Source organism: Moschus berezovskii, chromosome 1 (assembly GCF_049115385.1).
Source record: "Moschus berezovskii isolate FMDL1 chromosome 1, NW_MosBer_1.0, whole genome shotgun sequence".
NCBI lineage: Eukaryota > Metazoa > Chordata > Mammalia > Artiodactyla > Moschidae > Moschus > Moschus berezovskii.
The window spans coordinates 92,810,556-92,831,005 of record NC_142460.1 but is presented as its reverse complement, the minus strand read 5'-3'; the positions used below and the strand labels follow the sequence as shown (position 1 = coordinate 92,831,005).

The following is a 20,450-nucleotide window of genomic DNA, read 5'->3' as shown; positions in this document are numbered from 1 at the left end:
GGAGGCCACGCCAGTGTTCAAGCCAACTTTATCCCCGTGAAAATGTGGTCCGGCCGTGTACCTGCCCTATGCCCACCTTTCCGGTAGTGTTTTTCTGGAGCTCTGCGGCAAAGACAATCTTCAAACTGGCTTCTGCTAATGCCACTTCTCCAAAGATTTTGAAACTTCTCTCAGTTTCAGAAACACGTGTGGTCCTGTCGTCTAAACTTATTAAGCATGAATCATTGTCGCACTGACTCAACTGGTATTGGCATTGCTGTGCATGTTCTTGTATGAAAAATTGTTTTTTGTGTTGCCCTTTATAAGCCAACATCCATGAAACAAGACGGGGGGGGTGGATGTTTAGTTACAGACTTAGTGTGTCCAGTGATGTGTTACATATCACTGATGTTTGGAGTCCAGTTTCCATATTTTCCATACGAAGGGTTCCGAAGTTAGGGAGAGTGTGAGACTGCGTGCCCGAGGAATGACCACAGGACCAAGAAGACCTGAAAGGATGCTGAGGACGGTCACTGCACTCACATGAAGATGGGACAAGTGAAACAATAGCCGTGGCTAGGATATGAGTGAAAGACACAAGCAAGTCTTGCGAGCAGTCCCTGAAGACAGTATACTAAGATGTATAGTTTGATCAGACTTCATCTGGAGGGTGGAGTCTGGGCACTGCGGTCTTTCCTGGGATTTAGCTGGCCCTCGTCTACCACTCCTGGTAACTAACACTAAAACCAAGTGTTGCCTGAGCTCTCAGATGTCCTGAGTGAATGGGTCAGTGTCTTAAGAATCCGTAAGTCTCTAAGTGAGTACCATGTCCACTGATGTTTCACCTAATCTTTCTTCTCAGAGAAAATGCATCTATAGACGGTGGACTCTGCATTTGAAAAACTTGGTTATCCCAGAAACAGTCTCTGCCCTGGACCAGGTAATTTCTCTGGTCAGTCCCCTCAGCCACCAAGATTTTCAATCTCGAAAATCATGGTGAAAATTAGAATCCTTTTGCATCAGCTCTTGATTGTTGAGTGAGGAGATGCTGCATGAGTGAAAGAGGAAGGAATTGAAAGAGATTCCTTTGTTGCAAATTACCTCCAAGCTCTCACCAAACCATGCTGCTGCCTTCAGAATAGCCTCAGAAGGATAGGTGACCTCCAAATACTCTGGACTTTCTCACCTCTGTACCATATGAACCTTTCCATTTTTACCATTTTATCAGCAAACATGTGCTATTCAGTAACCACTAGCTGCCTATTGGTTGCTATTAGGTTGACAGTTAAATGTCTCTGGGCTGCACTTTGCTTAGTCACTCAGTCATGCCCCAACTCTTTGCAACCCTATGGACTGCAGCCTGCCAGGCTCCTCCGTCCCTGGGATTCTCCAGGCAAGAATACTGGAGTGGGTTACCATGCCTTCCTCCAGGGGATCTTTCTAAACCAGGGATCGAACCCAGGTCTCCTGCATTGCAGGTGGATTCTTTACCAGTTGAGCTACCAGAGAAGTCCAAATTGTCTCAAAACTTCCCACAGCCTAGGGTTTTCCCAAATTAAATGAAATATTCCATATACAGCACTTAGAACGAAATAAAGGCTTGGTAATTGTTGATGAGATGGAGTAGAAGACAAGGCTGGCTAGTGATGAGTATTTCTTTCCCTTATAATACTTTCCCCTACCTATTGTCTGTTTCCTTTGGCCCGATGCCATCATATCCTCCATACTATTTTAGAGAAGGTCTCCAAGGCAGGAATCTTCTATCCAATTTGGGCTATGTTTGAATACACGTGCTCAGTCGTGTCCTACATTTCGCGACCCCATGGACTGTAGCCCGCCAGGTTTCTCTGTCCATGGGACTTCCCAGCAAGAATACTGGAGTAGGTTGCATTTCTTCCTCCAGGGGATCTTCCTAACCCAGGGACTGAACTCCCATCTCCTGCGTCTCTTGCATTGGCAGGTGGATTCTTTACCACTGAACCGCCTGGGAATCCCACATTTGAATGTACTACTTGTAATATGATGAAATGTGGCATCTTACTCATGTCCAGCCTCTTCTAATGTCTACTCATAATGAATTAGAAGTACAATCATCGCTGGAGGATTTGCCTTTATACCTCTGACTGCATTCTTAGCTGTCTGTGGTTCCCTGACACACCCGAGAACCAGAATTTCTCAGGCTCAGTATTACTGAATAAACAACCAACACACTCAGGGTCCCAGAAGGAACCAGATGGGTGAATGTAGGAACTGCATCCAAACAAGGACAACTCTAGAAGGATTTATAAAGGGACTGTTTACAGAGGGGTGGGAAAGGAAAGGCAAACCACAAGAGATAATGCAATTACACAGGGCTGGTAATGCCAGAGCTGTCCCCTGTTCCTAGGCCCAGAAAGGAGGAACCCGTGACGTGAGTGGCTCCAAGAACCCCAAGGCAGAGGTCTGTGTGGAAAGGACCACCTTGACAGGAATGTGACCTCTAATTGTACGTACAGCCAGTTTGAGACAAATCCAGAAGAAGGAGTCAGGAGAATGAACGCTCTGACTTCTCTTGCCTCCTTCTCTCTGATCTACCAAGGCTCCTTCTCAGCCAAAGACAATCAGATATGCCCTTCCAGAGGACAAGGAGGCCCACTGAGGTCTGCCTCCTGAGGCAGGATAGAGAAGTCTGGAGGATGATTCTGGAGGGAGCAATGGAAGAAATAGGGCATATTACAGAGATAAAAGTGGGCCATGCACGTATCAACAGTGACCAAAGACGATCAGTGGTATGAACCAAGGATTAGAGTTTATCCAACTTATTTCAACTGGGGCCCTTGAAAAAAATCAGTGGACCCCAAACAACTTGTTTGGGGCTTCTAGAAAAACCTTAAATTTGTTTTGTGACTGGATTTTCAAAATCTGAATTACTGTTACTTATATTAACAGTCCAAATTCTGACATTATTTATCTTTGATTCTGAATACTCTCTTATCTGAATATTTCAGCTTGTGGCATCTGGGGGTGGCCTCCTGTCTCCACCCCCTGAAGAAGCATCACTGGGTGCTCCATCTGGCTGTCTGGGAGGCTGTAGGCAGACATCATACTGGCCTCTCCAGGGAACTCTGAGGACAGGTTCTGTGGATCCCCACCTCTGGCGCCCACAGAGAGGACATCAGTGTATTCCTCTCCTGCAGGTGGGGGCAAGGGTGGGCAGAGCAGGACAAAGGTACAGAATTAGCTGGAGAAACAGCTCAGGACCAGAGGCAGAAATCCCCCTGTTCTTACCAGTTTTCTCCTTTTTTATTATTGGTGTGTAATTGTTTTGAAATGTGTTTGTTTCTGCTGTACAACAAAGTGAATCAGCTATAAGTGTGTGTGTATATATATACATATATATAAATATATCCTCCCTCTTGAGTTTCCCTCCCACCCCTACCCTCCCTTACCACTCTTCTTAACACAAGGAAAGAAAAGAAATTTGGGAAAATAGCCTTTGGACCCTAGTGATGGACTAACAGACTAAGAAAAGTTTACAGCCTTCTGAAGTTCCTGCCACAGGCAGGGGTAGGGCTCTGTCCTAATGTCTTCTCAGTTTGCCATTCCACAAGGCTGGCCCCTGAGAACAGGTAGAGAGGGTAGTGAGCGACATGGTGTGACTGGAGGGACTTCAAAAGGCCTGCCTGATCCCAAACTATCTCCCTTGCTGGCATGAGGGTCTGTCTGAAGTTTTCATCATTAGAGTCATTTCTTTACGCAAAGAATTTGCTTCAATAAGTCCTCTGCTAAAATGCACACCCTGCTTAAAAGGGTGTGGAACACATCTGTCTTTCTCTTTGGTCTTCTCAAGATCTAACTTCCCTTCCTGTTCTGAGAATTTCACCCCTCATGATTATTCATAGGAAGCAGAGCCCATCTTCTATTGCCAGGGCAGGCGCATGGGAGCTAAGGTCAACCAAGCAGGTCCAGTTGCTCCAGACTATCTGCCTTGAACTAGTGACCCGGGATAGCAGAATATGGGAGAGCACTTGTTTCGGCAGTAGGGGCAGCGGTGGCGGTGAGCCTTGCGCCAGTGGCCCTGTCCCGAGCTGTCAGTGGCAGCAGCACAAACTCTAGTGTTCAGAGGTAGGGAGAGGCTGCAGTCATGTCCTCACAACTAGTTTGAGGCATGATTTGGGCTGTGGTCCTCACTGCTGTTTAGCATCCCCTGCTCCTGCCCATTTTAAAGTCTATTCTTCAGGCTTCCCAGAGTCTAGAGCTTCCCAGGATCCTTTTACTAAATCCTCACAATGGCTTAAATCACACAGAGCCATCCTTAGTTGCAGGAAACTAAGAATACTGGCTGACACAAGGGGTGACACATTAACTCAAGAGAAGCCTTATGGGTACCAGCCACAGATAGATTCGTGTGTCTCCATTAGCTAATTGCCACCTTGGGAAACAGCAGGCTGGCAGGAAAGAGTTTTTATTGGTGGGGGAAAAGATTCTGGTCTTAGGGGCATCAGCTGATGGGTCTTGCCCAGAAGAACACTGGGCAGACACTTCGAGGCAAACTGAGGGACAGATATCCATGGGCGAGGCTAGAACAGTGCAGGATGGAGAGAGGCGCGATGATGGGAAGGATGAAGGCACAATGTGGGCAACAGCGGACACAGGCCGACATGAATGTTACTGAGTGTGGAGCTTGCTGAAATGGCCTTGTTTATACTTCACAAGCATCCAAGGGAAGTTTCAGCTTTGTCAGAGTAAGACCACTGTTTTTTATCGCTTTGATTTGCCTAAACATTTCTGCTGACATTTAGCCTTCACAGTAACAGTAATCAACTCGTGGGATTTCTGTCCTCTCCCCACCTCCACACCCGCACTGCCCCTTATTTAATAAGCAAGGATAACAAGGCAAGGACAGCTCTCTTTCAACCACTGAAAGGGCCGTGTCTTTATGAACTTTTCCCCAGAGAGGAGCAAAGAAACTGTTCACCGTGGGGAGGAAGGGGAAGGAAACTAGGAATGTAGTGAGTCCAGATACCGAACATCTGCTAAGAAGTTTTCGTGGGTTTTGTGGAGAGTAAGAGTGTTCACAAGCTGATAGAATTCCCTCCTTTCTGCACTCCTGTCTATTTTCCCTCAGAACAAGGACTGTGTCGGTATTCAGTTACTACCTGAAGAAACCCAGGGACCCCCAGTTACTGTTCTCTTAACTTTTCCATGGAATGGTCATGTTTGCCTGCTGGAGACTCTGGGCATGAACCCAGGGCACCCAGAGAGGACCCTGTTGCAGGCCCACTCTGACTGCGACGCAAACGAAGACAGGAGGTGAGAGGTCCTATCTCAGAGTCCCCAGCTTGGCTCTGAAAGACTCATCCTTGGGGAACCCTCAGAACACTGACTCTCTCCATCCACAGGATGAGATTTGAGCTGTTGGAGGTGTTTTTGCTGCAGGGAAGCATGGAATCCCTTCCCTTTCTCACCAGCTCCAGGGATGTCACCAAAGGAAGGGCACAAACATAACCTACATGAAACTATCAAAAAAAAAAAATTAAGGAAAGAAAAAAAACACAAGTTTAATTTGATTTTAAAAATATTTATAAGACACATTTTTTTATTTTCACAGAATATCACTTAATAAATATTTTACCAAGATGGTTGAGGATATACCACAGTTGAGGATATACCTGGGACAACTAAGGGATGGAAACATTTTAAACTTTAATTTAAACCTCAGTTCATCAGATTTGTCTTCTGCATCAGATCTTGAAACTCAGCAGAGAAGGTGTCCTTACATGCACAGACCAAAGTTCTAACGCGGGCACGTTAGAACATAGTCGGGGTCAGTATATGGAGGACCAGTGGCAGCGGCTCTTGATGACCTGAAGCAGAGGCTTCCTGAACGTGAGGAAGGTGATGGTGCAGGCCACCAGCAGGGTGAGGCAGCTGGGAAGGATGAGCACGAGGTACAGCAGGCCCATGTCTACCCGCTCCCACTTACAGACCTGAGGAACGCCCTCAGGCAGCTCCGTCAGGCGAAAGACCTTGGAGGAGAGGTTGCAAGTGACCATGGCCAAGTCGGCGACAATGTGCAGGCGCTGCAGGGCCCCCCAGTCCTCCACCCCACAGCAGTCATATGGATTCTGACTGAGGTAGATGGTCCGCAGGCTTCCTGCGAGCTGCTCAGACACCGCCCTCTGAGGAAGGGCTGTGAGCAAGTTTCTGCGGAGATCCAGGGTCTGCAGGGCCAGGCTGCCCCCGAACCTTGGGAAACTGGTCAAGGCATTTCCTGAGAGGTCCAAGCTCCTCAGATTCTCAAATGCAGAGAAGTCCAACTCTGTGAAGCTGGAAGTGAGGCCCACGTTCCTGAGAGACAGGACCTGTAACGTGGGGGCAACATCCCAGAGAGGGGCAATGCTTCCATTCAGAACCCCCCAGTTTCCAGACAGGTCTAAGTGGGTGAGAGCAGTGCCCTGAAATGAGCAGTCTTGTAGTGCCTCAAGCCCACAGTCCTCCAGGGATAGGCTCTGCAAAGATGCCACATTTCGGAAATCCACACAGCCAGTGGTACCCCCGGGGTCCAAGCCTGTGGGCAAGGGACAAAGTGAGATCTGATTATGGCTCATGTCAACTGTAGCGAGGTTCCTGGCATTGGCAAAAAGGCCAGTGGGGACACCCAGGAGCTGGTTGGAGCTCAGGTTGAAGGACCGGAGGCTCCTCAGGCAGCCAGGGAGCCCCGGAGCCAAGTGCAGCTCGGACAGTTGGTTCTGACTCAGGTCCAACTCCACAAGTGCCCCTGGCGGCTCATGCTCCCGGATGTGGAGCGTCATCAGGCAGTTCTGCTTGAGGTTCAAGTGGGAGAGGGAAGGCATTTTCTTAAGGAAGCCATCTGGCAGGTACTGGAACTGGTTCTGGCTCATATCCAGGAAGCGGAGACCAGAGAGGTCGCTGGTCGCGAACTCCTCCCAAAGGTTGACGGTGGTGATGTTGGTCACGTTGCCATCCACCAGGAGGAACTGGGCCACCATCTCCTGTGGCGAGGAGGTGTTGTACAGGTCCCTGTAGAAGCCCATGTTGTTGTCCCGCAGCAGCAACGTGTGCAACTTGCTGCACTGGGGCAGGAGGGGGAAGAACAGCAGCTGATTGTGAGAGAGGTCCAGGGTCTCCAGCTCAAAGGCGGCCTCTCCTCCAGACGCTAGGAACCACTCCAGGACGTTGTAGCTGACATTGAGGGACCGCAGCTGGGTGAGGCCGAAATCCACAAGGCATGGGAGGTTGTTATAGGCCAGGTTGAGGTGTCTCAGCTCTGTCAGACCATCAAAAGCACCACCCTCAATCTCAAAGATGTAGTTCCTCTGCAAGTCCAGCTCCCTGAGGTGACCCAGGCCCTCAAAGACAGACTCATCGAGCCTCATGATGATGTTCCTCGCGAGGGACACGGACTCCAGTGAAGACAGGTTCTGGAGCATGAGAGCCGCCATGTCTTCCGTCAGGGAGTTCCCTGACAAGTCCAGCATGCGCAGATCGCGCAGGCCGTGGAGGGCGGCCGCCGTCTCCTTGTAGCTCTCGGAGAGGGTGTTGTCAGGCAGCGCCAGGCTGCGCAGGCGGGCCTGCTCCTGAAAGGCGACGTGGCCGATGCGCTCCAGGTAGCAGTCGTGCAGACTGAGGCTCTCCAGGAAAGGGTAACGCTGCAGCGAGTTATTCGCCAGGGTCCTAAGAGGGTTGGCATCCAGGAGGAGCGTCCGGGAGGAGGGCGGGAGATCGCTGGGCACTGAAGCGAGGTTCCGTCCTCGACAGTCAGCCACTCCATCCAGCTAGGCCCAGAAACACACTGGTCAGGGGGGCAGGGGGCCTCTGAGGTGGGAGCGTATGTACAGAAATAGAAAGTTCACTCTTCCGACGGCTCACTTAGTGCTCCAGGCCTCACTCAGAACACACAGTGTTTGAGAAGATTGGAGCTCCTGTCCTCAAGTGCTGAGTGCTGACATTTGCTCTTACAGTTTGGTTTTAACTACAGAAAGGGACCGAGGATCAGGTCTCTATCTGAGTTTGAATCCCTCCTCTGCCCTTTGTTCCATGTGTGACCTTGAGCAAGTAATTTAGCCTAAATCTGGTATGTCTTTGGAAAAATAGAGATAAAGTTATTTAACTCTGTTGGTAAAGAATCTGCCTGCAATGCAGGAGACCAGGGTTTGATCCCTGGGTCGGGAAGATCCCCTGGAGATGGAGATGGCAACCCACTCCAGTATTCTTGTCTGGTAAATCCCATGGACAGAGGAGCCTGGTGGGCTACAGGTTGCAAGAATAGGACATGACTTAGCAACTAAACCACAGTACCTACTTCAAAGGACTGTAGTGAGATTAGGCAAGAGGTTACACAGTGCCTAGCACTCAGTGGCGCTATTAATGCAAACAGTGTCTATTGCATTGTTAATGCTATGATCTTACGATCTGTGTGTTTAACAGGGACGCTGCTCAAGAACTAGCAGGGCTGTGGCACCCTCATTTCACCCAAAGAAATTTTGCCCAGGAGGCTCCTCTATACTCCTAGCTGATAAATGTTACAGCTCAAGAGGACTTGAGAGCTCATCACCCTGAATCCTACAGAGAAGTAAAAGGGGTTCTGGAGAGGACAAGTGAAGAGCCAATGGCAGCGCTGAGACTGGAGCCCAGCGCTCTCATTGCCAGATTCAGTGCTTTTCCTGAGTGCAGTGGCATTCCTTTCCATAGATTGGTCAGTAGGACAAGGTTTGTGATTGCCTACAATTGTGGGTCCAATCCCAGGGGAGAAGAATCTGAGAGAAAGGAAAAAGCACCACTTTGAAGAGATGACAGACTCAAGTCTGAATCTTAGCTGTGCTACTTACTAGCTTTGGACTCTGGGCAAGGAATTAACCTCTTGGAGCCCCAAATTCTTTATCTGATTATTAAAATAAACTTTCTCATAATTAAAAGTGGATACACTATAGAAATATACAAAATTATTCAGTAACCTCAGTCTCTCCTTCAAAGAAATGCCTTTATCCTTCTGTTACATCTCCTCTGGACTCTTTCCAAAGATATTATCTAACTTAAAAAAAAATTTTTTTTTTTTTTGCAACATGGATGGACCTAGATATTATCATACTAAGTAAGTCAGAAAGAGAAAGAAAAATATCACATGATATTGCTTATATGTGGAATCTTTAAAAAAGAAAAGGATACAAATGAACTTATATACAAAACAGAAATAGATCCCCAGACATAGAAAACAAACTTACGGTTATCAAGGAAAGGTACAGATAAATTAGAAGTTTTGGATTAACATAAACACACTGTATGCAAAATTAATAACCAACAAGGACTTACTATACAGCACAAAGAACTATACTCAATATTTTGTAATAACCTATAAGAGAAAAGAATCTGAAAAAGAATATATATATATATATATATATATATATATATCTGAATCATTCTGCTGTTCACCTGAAACTAACACAACATTGTAAATCAGCTATACTTCAATTTAAAAAATAAAATAAAAAATAAAAAAAGTTTACTGAGACAGCATTCTACAAACTATTCAGTAATTAACTTCCCCTGTCCCCATTAATAAAATGTGATAGACATATTGCCTTGGTAATAAAAATAAATTTGACCACATTCTTTTTGGCAACTGTATATTACTTCATTGCATGAAGAGCACAGTAGTTGAGAGTCAGATCTCTAGGATCAGCCCACTGATTCTGCTTTTTATCAAATGTGTGACTTTAGGCTGGTACCTAACCAGTCAAGACCTTCATTACATCACCTGTAAAATGGAAATTATACTTGTAATTTTCTCATAGGTTTGTTTTGAGGATTCAGTGTAATTGTCAATGTAAAGCACTTAACACAGAACCTGCCACATAAATGCTTAATAAATGTTAGCTACACCGATTATTAGCATGCTCTAATTAATTAACCTGCGGTTATTGAGCATTTGAGTTATTTGTAATTTCCAAATGAACATTAGGATGAATTTGTCTAGTTGCTTCCATATCTCACACCCCAAAAAGTCTCCGGAGTTTTGATTGAGATTGCTTTATAATTACAGAGTAATCTGGGAGGAAACTGACATCTTTACAAAATTGAATCTCCCCATGCATAAACAAGATGTATTTCTTTATTTGAGTAAGTGTTGGTTTTTCCCCCTGTGGGGACTAAAGAATACTGTGATTAGGGGCTTTCCTCAAACTCCGAGACCCTGTTTCACCAGAGTTGCTGCAGTTGTGGGGGACCCGTCTCTGCAATTCCTGGAGCCCCAAAGACCACGTGGCCATCAGAGCCCAAGAAAGCTTACTATGTCAACTTCGCGATAATGTCACATAGCTAATACAAAGAGGGGCTTTGGAGGGTGCCTGCACTTTCAAACCCTCAACCTTCAATTCAAAAGAGCATAGGAAATCCACTCTTTGATCTCACTGGTAACTGAGTCCCTACCAGGCTGCAGGGGGTCCGGGAGGGAGTCTCCTGCTTTATTCCCTCCTCCTATGCCTGGTAACTCCTGAATTCGCTATTGTGATGTTGACCTTTCATTGCCTCTGTAAGAGAATAATGGAAGTCTGTATAGCAGAGATTGACAACAATAACAGCAGATAAAACACATAGCACTTAGCACATATGAGGCATAGTTCTGAGTGCTTTACATACAGTAACTCATTTAGTCATCACTGAAGGCCAGTGTTATGGTATTACTGGTTGGTACTATTATTACCTACATGTCTTACAGATGAGGAAACTGAAGCACAGATTGGCTCAATGTCACCAGCTAGTAAGTGGTGGGGCTGGGGTTTAAACCTGTTCTGACTCATAACCCCTACCCTCTGCATGCGTGCGTGCTAAGTCGCTTCAGTCGTGTCTGACTCTTTGCACCCTATGGACCGTAGCCTGCCAGGTTTCTGTGTCTATGGTATTCTCCAGGCAAGAATACTGGAGTGGGTTGCCATGTCCTCCTCCAGGGGATCTTCCAAACTCAGGGATCGAACCCGCATCTCTTACATCTCCTGCATTGGCAGGAGAGTTCTTTGAGCGTGAGAGCCACCTGGGAAGCCCAGGGTTTAAACCTGGTCTGGCTCATAACCCCTACCCTCTACTGAAGTCTCTTTCAGTGCAGTGGTTAGAGGTTACTAAAAGTGGTTAAGAACCATGACCAGCTGGGTTTTTAAGATTCATCAGCTTGAAGAACATATTTTTGAATGTATTAACCCTGAGGACTTCCCAGGTGGTGCTAGCAGTAAAAGAACTTGCCTGCCAATGCAGGAGACATAAGAGATGCAGGTTCCATCCCTGGGCTGGGAAGATCCCCTGGAGGAGGGCACAGCAACCCACTCCAGTATTCTTGCCTAGAGAATCCCACGGACAGAGGAGCCTGGAGGAGCACAGTCCATAGTGTTGCAAAGAGTTGGACACAACTAAAGCAATTTCGCATGCAGGCACACATTAATCCTGGAATCCAATTTGTCTTCCCAGTGCCTTGTACATAACATGTGTGTGTGTGTGTGTGTGTGTTAGTTGCATAGTTGTGTCCGACTCTTTGCAACCCTATAGACCGCAGCCCACCAGGCCCCTGGCTTAAGGAATATTCATTAATATTTAATATTATTAATATTCAATAATATGTATGTTTCTCAAGCAGACTTTTGACACCACTGAGTTATAGGCAAAGGAGAGACTTTCCAGAGAGTGCTCAGTTGTTAGGATTCAAGTCTGCTTCCATATTTAGGCTGAAAGCCCAGGAAAGGGTGAACCACAGAAGCTTCTCTCTCCCCGGACTGTCTTAAGCCTGAGTGTGGTGGGGATGTCACTGTGCAGGGCAGCGTGGGCAGCACGCTCTTCAGTACAGCTGGTTAAGAATTTGCTACTGGCTCACACACAGGCTCTAAGGTAGGGTTTCTCCAAATTTAATATGCCCCGCCCAGAGACTCTGATACCATTAATGAAGCTCCATCATCCAGATTCTTAACAAGGCGTTTTTAAAGTTTCAAGTGGCTGCCCTTGGTGTGCCTCTGAGATCACCTGTCCTCAGTAGGTATGAGAAAGGTGGGGCAGGGCCTTTCCCAGGCATCATCTTTACCGTTTATTAAAGAGAAACTTGCACATGGCATCGTGGTAAGAAGGTACAGAGTGATTCAGATTCATTCATCCCCTCCCCTCCTTGATTGACAATCCATCAGCTTTCGAACTGGACCCAACCTTGTCAGGACAGGAGCAACAGAGAACTCGGAGTACCCAAGAAAACTCACCAACTCACAGCCCCCTTGTGAAGCTGCTGTGACCATTCCACTTCGGTGCCTCCGTTCTACTGTCAAGAAGTAAAAACCCAGGCAGAGCCAGAGGGGCAGTAACTCCATCTCAAGTGCAGCACTGTGGACAGAGGGCAAGGAAGGAGCTGGTAAGAGAAGGACATCCCAGAGGGCTGCTGTGCCCTCCTTGTAGAAAAAGCCAGTTCCCACTGTGTCCGCTCTTGGAGGCCCACAGCTATGGGGAGGTGGAAACCCACAGATTATTCAAATACCTCAAGTTAGCCAGCACATTTAACCTTTCACTGCAACTCTCAACAAGAACTCATTTTCATTTTGCCTCTACCATTTGGTGGGCAGGTGGCTGAACCTGAAACTCCCAAGAGTCCAGAAACAGAAGAGAGAAGCAAATGTTTTGAGGAACCAGGCCTCAGGTCACCTAGAGTTTGCCATGTCTTGTAGTTCTGTTGAAATGTTCCTCTCAAAGCTCAAATTGGCCTGATGCATCGCCTGAACTCAATAAATATTTGCTGAATAAATGAATGAAAGAATAGTGAACTGGGATTGAAATATTAACTGTAGCCTCTGGTCTCATAGAGCTACTAATTGTTGTGTTGACATGAGGCTTTTAGAAAGAGTAGATCTCACTGATTAACTCATTTGAATACAGACCTTTGAAAACAGGGTTTTGGTTATTTGCCTGCATAAAGGAAAAGCCTGAGGGAAAAATGAAAAAAGCAATCTTCAAATATAACAAGGACTATGATGAAGTGTGGTTACTGGCTCACTTACCCAGCCAGTGAGCACATAACAGAAGTCATGAGGAGGCATAAAATTATACACATACCAATAGAATTTAGATATGCAGATGACACCACCCTTATGGCAGAAAGTGAAGAAGAACTAAAGAGCCTCTTGATGAAAGTCAAAGAGGAGAGTGAAAAAGTTGGCTTAAAGCTCAACATTCAGAAAACTAAGATCATGGCATCTGGTCCCATCACTTTATGGGAAATAGATGGGGAAACAGTGGAAACATGGCTGACTTTATTTTTTTGGGCTCCAAAATCACTGCAGATGGTGATTGCAGCCATGAAATTAAAAGACACTTACTCCTTGGAAGGAAAGTTATGACCAACCTAGACAGCATATTAAAAAGCAGAGACATTACTTTGTCAACAAAGGTCCGTCTAATCAAGGCTATGGTTTTTCCCGTGGTCATGTATGGATGTGAGAGTTGGACTGTGAAGAAAACTGAGCGCCAAAGAAGGATGCTTTTGAACTGTGGTGTTGGAGAAGACTCTTGAAAGTCCCTTGGACAGCAAGGAGATCCAACCAGTCCATCCGAAAGGAAATCAGTCCTGGGTGTTCATTGGAAGGACTGATGTTGAAGCTGAAACTCCAACATTTTGGCCACCTGATGCGAAAAGACCCTGATGTTAGGAAAGACTGAAGAAAGGAGGAGAAGGGGATGAGAGAGGATGAGATGGTTGGATGGCATCACCGACTCAATGGGCATGAGTTTAGGTAAACTCTGGGAGTTGGTGATGGACAGGGAGGCCTGGTGTGCTGCGGTTCATGGGATCACAAAGAGTCAGACACGACTGAGCGACTGAACTGAACTGACCTGAATAGAATTCAGAAACAAAGAAAGGTAATATACCCTCCACCATCGCATTTGTACAGGGCCAAAGATGAAAAGGCCAAAGACAGTAATAGGTTATTCAAGATCAACTTAGTTGCCAGGCTGGAAGTAGCCTGCAGACTCCCCTCCTTGAATTCCAGGATGAGTAACCAGGGTAATTTCTTACCCAGGAGGTGCTGTTGAGTTGACTGTCCTCTTGTTGGGAGAGTTTACAGCTGGGTGGCATCCCCTCCCAGCTCTGCATTTCACAGAGTCAGAGGTAATTCCCTGGCCTCAGCATTTTGCCTGCACCATCCTTTCCTTGACATCTATCTGGGAAGGACCACAGGATCTGTTCTTGAGTCTCCTGGACCAGCAGTTCCAGTGCTACCATGACTCTCCTCCCCTGTTCCATGGGACCCACAGACCTCTCTGCCTGACACAGCTAGCCATCTTGGGCCCCTTCCTCTTTCCCTTTCTTCGAATAAGTTTACACATCTCTACGACTAATTTTAACGTTCTGGTCAGATTTGAATACTCACCAGTGAAAACAGATGGACAGAAAAGCTAAGTGAAACCAGGTAAGTCAGCTTTAACCTTCACTTCAGGTCAGGCCAGCTCCCCTTACCACAGAGGGAACCTCCAATTCAGAATTCATCCATATTGGCCAGACACTGGGAATCCCCTACCCAGGCTCACCTTCTGCTTCTGCACTTGTGCAGGAATTGTTACCTCATGGCACATACACGGCACAGATGGCAAAAACAGAGCCATATGGACTGCTCTTCTCAGTAAACTTCCAATACTCACACACACATGTACACAAGGTCGGATCACTGCCTACCTTGAGAGAAGGTTGCCAAACATAGCAAATTACAAGATGCCATTTGAATGCCAGACACACAACAATAAACTTTTTAAAAAATTTGCCAGCTTTAATGTTTCTTTTCTTTCTTTTTTTTTTTTTGGCTGTGCTGCATGGCTTGTGAGATCTTAGTTCCTTGACCCAGGGATCGAACCCAGGCCTCGACAGTGAAAAGTGCTAAATCCTAACCACTGGACTGCCAGGGAATTCCCCAAACAACTTTTTAGCGTAAATATGTCCCATGCAATATTTGGGACATACTTATACTAAAAAAAAAAAAAAGATCACTGACACTCAAATTTCACTGTATCCTCTATTTTATTGAGGAGAGGGAGATGGGAACCATGGACTTCCTTCCTTCATCCCTCACCCTCTTTGTCAGGCTTAGGATGGTACATGCTGCTGTGACCTTCTAGAACTGTCAACCCTGTATACTGATATTGAGTTCAGATGTGTTCAGGGCAAGAGTACAGGAGTATAACTCTGCAGACTGGAATGCCAAATAGGCCTGGTGTCAGTTATGCCCAGACTGTAACTTTAATTTCTGGATCAACAAGAAAATTTTTGCAAATTTAAAGCATGTTTTCTCTTAAACTCAGCCAACCAGCCCAGAAAGCCTCTTGCTGTACCCTCTGGGCACTCTATCTTTCATGAGGCAGCACAGGAAGATTATAGGATTTGGAGCCAGACAGACCGGGGTTTGAATTCTGGTTTTCAGTATTTGTTATTTGTCCCTGAGCCATTCATATGAAGTCTCCGAAACTCAGCTAATTCTTCTATAACACAGAGATAATAATAACTACTCAGAATTTTTATGAGAATCAAATAGTATATATGAAAGTACTTCAACTATGAAGGTACTTAATAACATAATTATTATTTATGAGTTCTTAACACCTATGGGCTGGTTGAGTAGCTATTACTCCTATGTGTAATCTCCAAGGTAATTTAACAGCTACAGAAAAGGGGAAAGAATGAATAATTTGGTTGGAAGAATGAATAAATCATTATATCAGCTAAAAGTGTAAAAGTTATATGCGAAGGTTGAATTACAAATTCTGCATTAATAAATTCCAGAACAAATTCATTTAAGCAGAAACAAAAAAGGCTAATCCCAGTAACAGATGAGCGCTATCTGTCCTCGAAGCCATGGTTTATCCTCCCCTACTCAGCTCTGGTTTGCTGGGGGCTGACTTCTGAGGGCTCTGGATGTCAGCTGGTCTCCAGCTGGCCTGGTTACTGGGAGGTTAGTTAGAAGGTAGAAGGAAGAGAAAATCCATGGCATTTCTCTCCTGCCCTCTCTGCCTGGGACTGAGAAGTTCTTAAGCTTTTACTGGTGACTTCCAGGCTCTGGTAACTTCCTTCCTGTATCCTCACCCTACCTAGGGAAGGTGGCAGCTTCCTGAGGTTGCTAATCTCTGGATTAACTGTCTGTTCTCTGGTTGGTGTCTCAGCCTCTTCCATCATGTGTACCCAATTTCCTGCATTAAATTTCCTCTGTTTTTAAATAATCTGTGTGTTTCTGTTTCCTGGTTGGAGCCTGACTAATACAGTGATGTAAGTGAGGATGGGCTTGGAACAATACTAAACAAAAAGGTATGCAATGACTCTGAAGAGCAATAAAAGGCTTTCAAAATAATAATCATTTAGGTTGAAAAATACTCTTCCTGGAGCACATAGCTGCAGAAGCCTTCCTCAGAGCCATGGCACAGTGAATTGTGTGTGCTCAATTGTGTCCGACTCGTTGCGACCCCATGAGCTGCAGTCAGACTCCTCTGTCTATGGGATTTCCCAGGCAAGAATACTGGAGCAGTTGCCACTTCCTACTGCCGGGGATCGTCCCTACTCAGGGATCAAAACAGTATTCCAGATTCTTTACCACTGAGCCACCTGGAAAGCCCAAGGCACAGTGAAGGATACAAGATAAACAACTGAAATGCCAAATATTCATTGGAAAATCCCATGAACCTTCTTCTGTGTGCACAGGACTGCCTCCCTCCACCCACACTTAAGTGAGGATCACTCAACTTAAGTGAGACCACTCAAGCGTCTCCAACTGGATGAGAGCATCTATGCATAAGCATGCTTTTAAAAAAAATAACCGTCCCACTTTATTCCTATCTGTCTGATAACTTCTGAAAAATACATCCATTTTTAAATCAAATGTTACTCATCTTAGATACATTTTTGGTGGAGAAAAAAGTGAACGAAGAACAATTATGATAGAGGGTACACATGACGTATGATGTTAATAATTTAAATGAGGTAACCTGGAACCTCCCCTCTTTATACTAAAGGGGCTTGGATCAAGGGTGCCTATTTCATGGGCTTGAACCATAGTGGGAGCCATCAGTTCAGTTCAGTTCAGTTCAGTCGCTCAGTCGTGTCTGACTCTCCGCGACCCCATGAATCACAGCACGCCAGGCCTCCCTGTCCATCACCAACTCCCGGAGTTCACTCAAACTCATGTCCACAGAGTCGGTGATGCCATCCAGCCATCTCACTCTCCTCCCGCCCCCAACCTTTCCCAGCATCAGAGTCTTTTCCAGTGAGTCAACTCGTCGCATGAGGTGGCCAAAGTATTGCAGTTTCAGCTTTAGCATCAGTCCCTCCAATGAACATCCAGGATTGATCTCCTTTAGAATGGACTGGTTGGATCTCCTTGCAGTCCAAGGGACTCTCAAGAGTCTTCTCCAACACCACAGTTCAAAAGCATTGATTCTTCGGCGATCAGCTTTCTTCACAGTCCAACTCTCACATCCATACATGACCATGGGAAAAACCATTGCCTTGACTAGACGGACCTTGGTTGGCAAAGTAATGTCTCTGCTTTTTAATGTCATGCTGCTTCTGCTGCTAAGTCACTTCAGTTGTGTCCGACTCTGTGTGACCCCACAGATGGAAGCCCACCAGGCTCCCCCATCCCTGGGATTCTCCAGGCAAGAACACTGGAGTGGGTTGCCATTTCCTTCTCCAATGTGTGAAAGTGAAAAGTGAAAGTGAAGCTGCTCAGTCGTGTCCGACCCTTAGTAACCCCACGGACTGCAGCCTACCAGACTCCTCCATCCATGGGATTTTCTAGGCAATAGTACTGGAGTGGCTTGCCATTGCCTTCTCCATTTTAATGCCATAGAGTAATACAAAAGAACTGCAAATCAACCCATGTTCCAAGTTGAGCCTGATAAGTACCATGTTTCCTCCTGGTCTGTGTGACCATTGGGAAAGTATCCAATATAAGACCTGAGACCCTGACATGAGAAGCTGATGGCATTAACAGAATCTACTTGCACCTGTTCTTCTTAAACCAGATAATGAAGAATTTTTTCCAAGTGTGGGAGCAGAAAATGCTAAATCCCATTCTTTTTTATGTAGTGGTGGCTCAGTCAGTAAAGAATCTGCCCACAGTGTGGGTTCGATCCCTGGGTTGGGAAGACCCCCTGGAGGAGGGCATGGCAACCCATTCCGGTATTCTTGCCTGGAGAATCCCTATGGACAGAGGAGCCTGGCGGGCTGCAGTCCATGGGGTCACAGAGTTGGACATGACTGAGCAACTAAACACACATGGAAGATTGCCAGAAGAAGTAACAATAACCTCAGATATGCAGATGACACCACCTTTATGACAGAAAGCGAAGAGGAACTAAAGAATCGCTTGACGAAGGTGAAAGAGAGTGAAAAAGCTGGCTTAAACGCAACATTCAAAAAACAAAGATCATGGCATCCCGTCCCATCACTTCATGGCAAATAGACTGGGAAACAATGGAAACAGTGACTTTATTTTTCAGTTCAGTTCAGTTCAGTTCAGTCGCTCAGTCGTCTGACTCTCCGCGACCCCATGAACCACAGCACGCCAGGCCTCCCTGTCCATCACCAACTCCCGGAGTACACTCAAACTCATGTCCACAGAGTCGGTGATGCCATCCAGCCACCTCATTCTCTGTTGTCCCCGTCTCCTCCTACCCCCAATCCCTCCCAGCATCAGAGTCTTTTCCAGTGAGTCAACTTGTCGCATGAGGTGGCCAAAGTATTGGAGTTTCAGCTTTAGCATAAGTCCTTCCAATGAACACCCAGGATTAATCTCCTCTAGAATGGACTGGTTGGATCTCCTTGCAGTCCAAGGGACTCTCAAGAGTCTTCTCCAGCACCACAGTTCAAAAGCATCAATTCTTCGGCGATCAGCTTTCATCACTGCAGATGGTGACCACAGCCATGAAATTAAAAGACACTTGCTCCTTGGAAGAAAAGTTATGACCAACCTAGACAGCATATTAAAAAGCAGAGACATTACTTTGCCAACAAAGCTCTGTCTAGACAAAGCTATGGTTTTTCCAGTAGTCATGTACGGATGTGAGAGTTGGACCATAAAGAAAGCTGAGTGCCAAAGAACTGATGCTTTTGAACTGTGGTGTTGGAGGAGACTCTTGAGAGTCCCTTGGACTACAAGGAAATTAAACCAGTCAATCCTAAAAGAAATCAGTCCTGAATATTCATTGGAAGGACTGATGCTGAAGCTCCAATACTTTGGTCACCTGATACATTGGAAACAGCTGATTCATCGGAAATGACTCTGATGCTGGGAAAGACTGAAGGCAGGAGAAGGGGACGACAGAAGATGAGATGGTTAGATGGCATCACTGACTCAATGGACATGAGTTTGACCAAGCTCCGTGAGATGGTGAAGGACAGGGAAGCCTGGTACGCTGCAGTCCATGGGATCACAAAGAGTCAGACATGACTGAGTGACTGAACAACAACAAATAAGTCCTATATTCATTTATTCAGCTAATGATTTCTATAATCTATTATCTTTTATCCTGTCATAGTTATCATGGATATAACTAAAGTCAGAGACTGTGAATTTCTCATTAGTGAGAAGTTTTGAAGGGACAAGATGCCATTGACCTAGATGTGGGCAGAAGACAAGATTCTATACTGTCTGTAACACGTCTGACTTGGAGATATTAAGATTATAAATCCCACCTCATGTGTGAGGCCTTCTTAGTGTTCCATTTATATTTTTTCTCCTCTATCTATTCTGTTTGTGTCATCACAAAATGTCCTTCTTGGTTCCTCTTTAAGAAGTCCTTGAAATATTAGGACCTCAAATGTTTAGTGGCATCCCTTATATAACCATTCCTCTTGATACTATGTTTTCTAATCAGATATCGTAAAAACCTGTGATTCAACCCCACATTCATCCCTTGTCTATAAAGAATATTCCTTTTTTAGACAGAAAGACAATTGGCTTTTTGTTTGGTTTTTCTCTTTCCAGATCTGGTCATCATAAATAAGTGGTGAAAATAAATTTATTTCATAAAACAACATGCACCAAGGCTATATTCTGAAACAGGAGGACACAAACAGTGAGGAGGAAGAATGTGTATCAGATGCAAAAACCCCTGTTTTAGAAATTATGCTTGTTTGTTTTTTCTGTTTCTACAAAACAATAGGGAGAAGCTTCTGCTTCATTGAGCCAAGTGAGGTGCAAGGAGACTGACTGGATGGCCCCATAGGCTGGGTGGAATGAGGGGAAGGGATGGGAAGATCTACTCCTTTTGGAAGGAGCATCCTGATCCTGCCAGCAGTGGCTGGGCTGTCAGCTGGGGCAGTGCTTCCTTATCCATTGTCATGACATGTAGCCCATACATCAGTACTGGGCTCAGGATTGCTTGGATGGAAGAAGACTGTCACATACAGGCCAAGGAGTGGCTCCTATCCAGGAGACCTGGGTAACACTTTCTTTTGCAAAGGACAGGGA

At 45.8% G+C, this 20,450-nt stretch overlaps 1 protein-coding gene across 1 annotated transcript in view; it reads right to left on the bottom strand.

The window, feature by feature from the left end:
* Positions 1-5,518: 5,518 nt before the first annotated feature.
* Positions 5,519-20,450, bottom strand: part of NRROS (negative regulator of reactive oxygen species) — a 31,478-nt gene continuing 16,546 nt past the window's right edge. Inside the window, exons 2-3 of the mRNA XM_055404460.2 lie at positions 12,210-12,330; positions 5,519-7,757 (exon numbers count right to left, since the gene is read on the bottom strand). Of these exons, the coding sequence (XP_055260435.2) occupies positions 5,787-7,757; positions 12,210-12,317 (2,079 nt within the window). The 5' untranslated portion in view covers positions 12,318-12,330 and the 3' untranslated portion in view covers positions 5,519-5,786. The remainder of the gene's footprint in view (positions 7,758-12,209; positions 12,331-20,450) is intronic.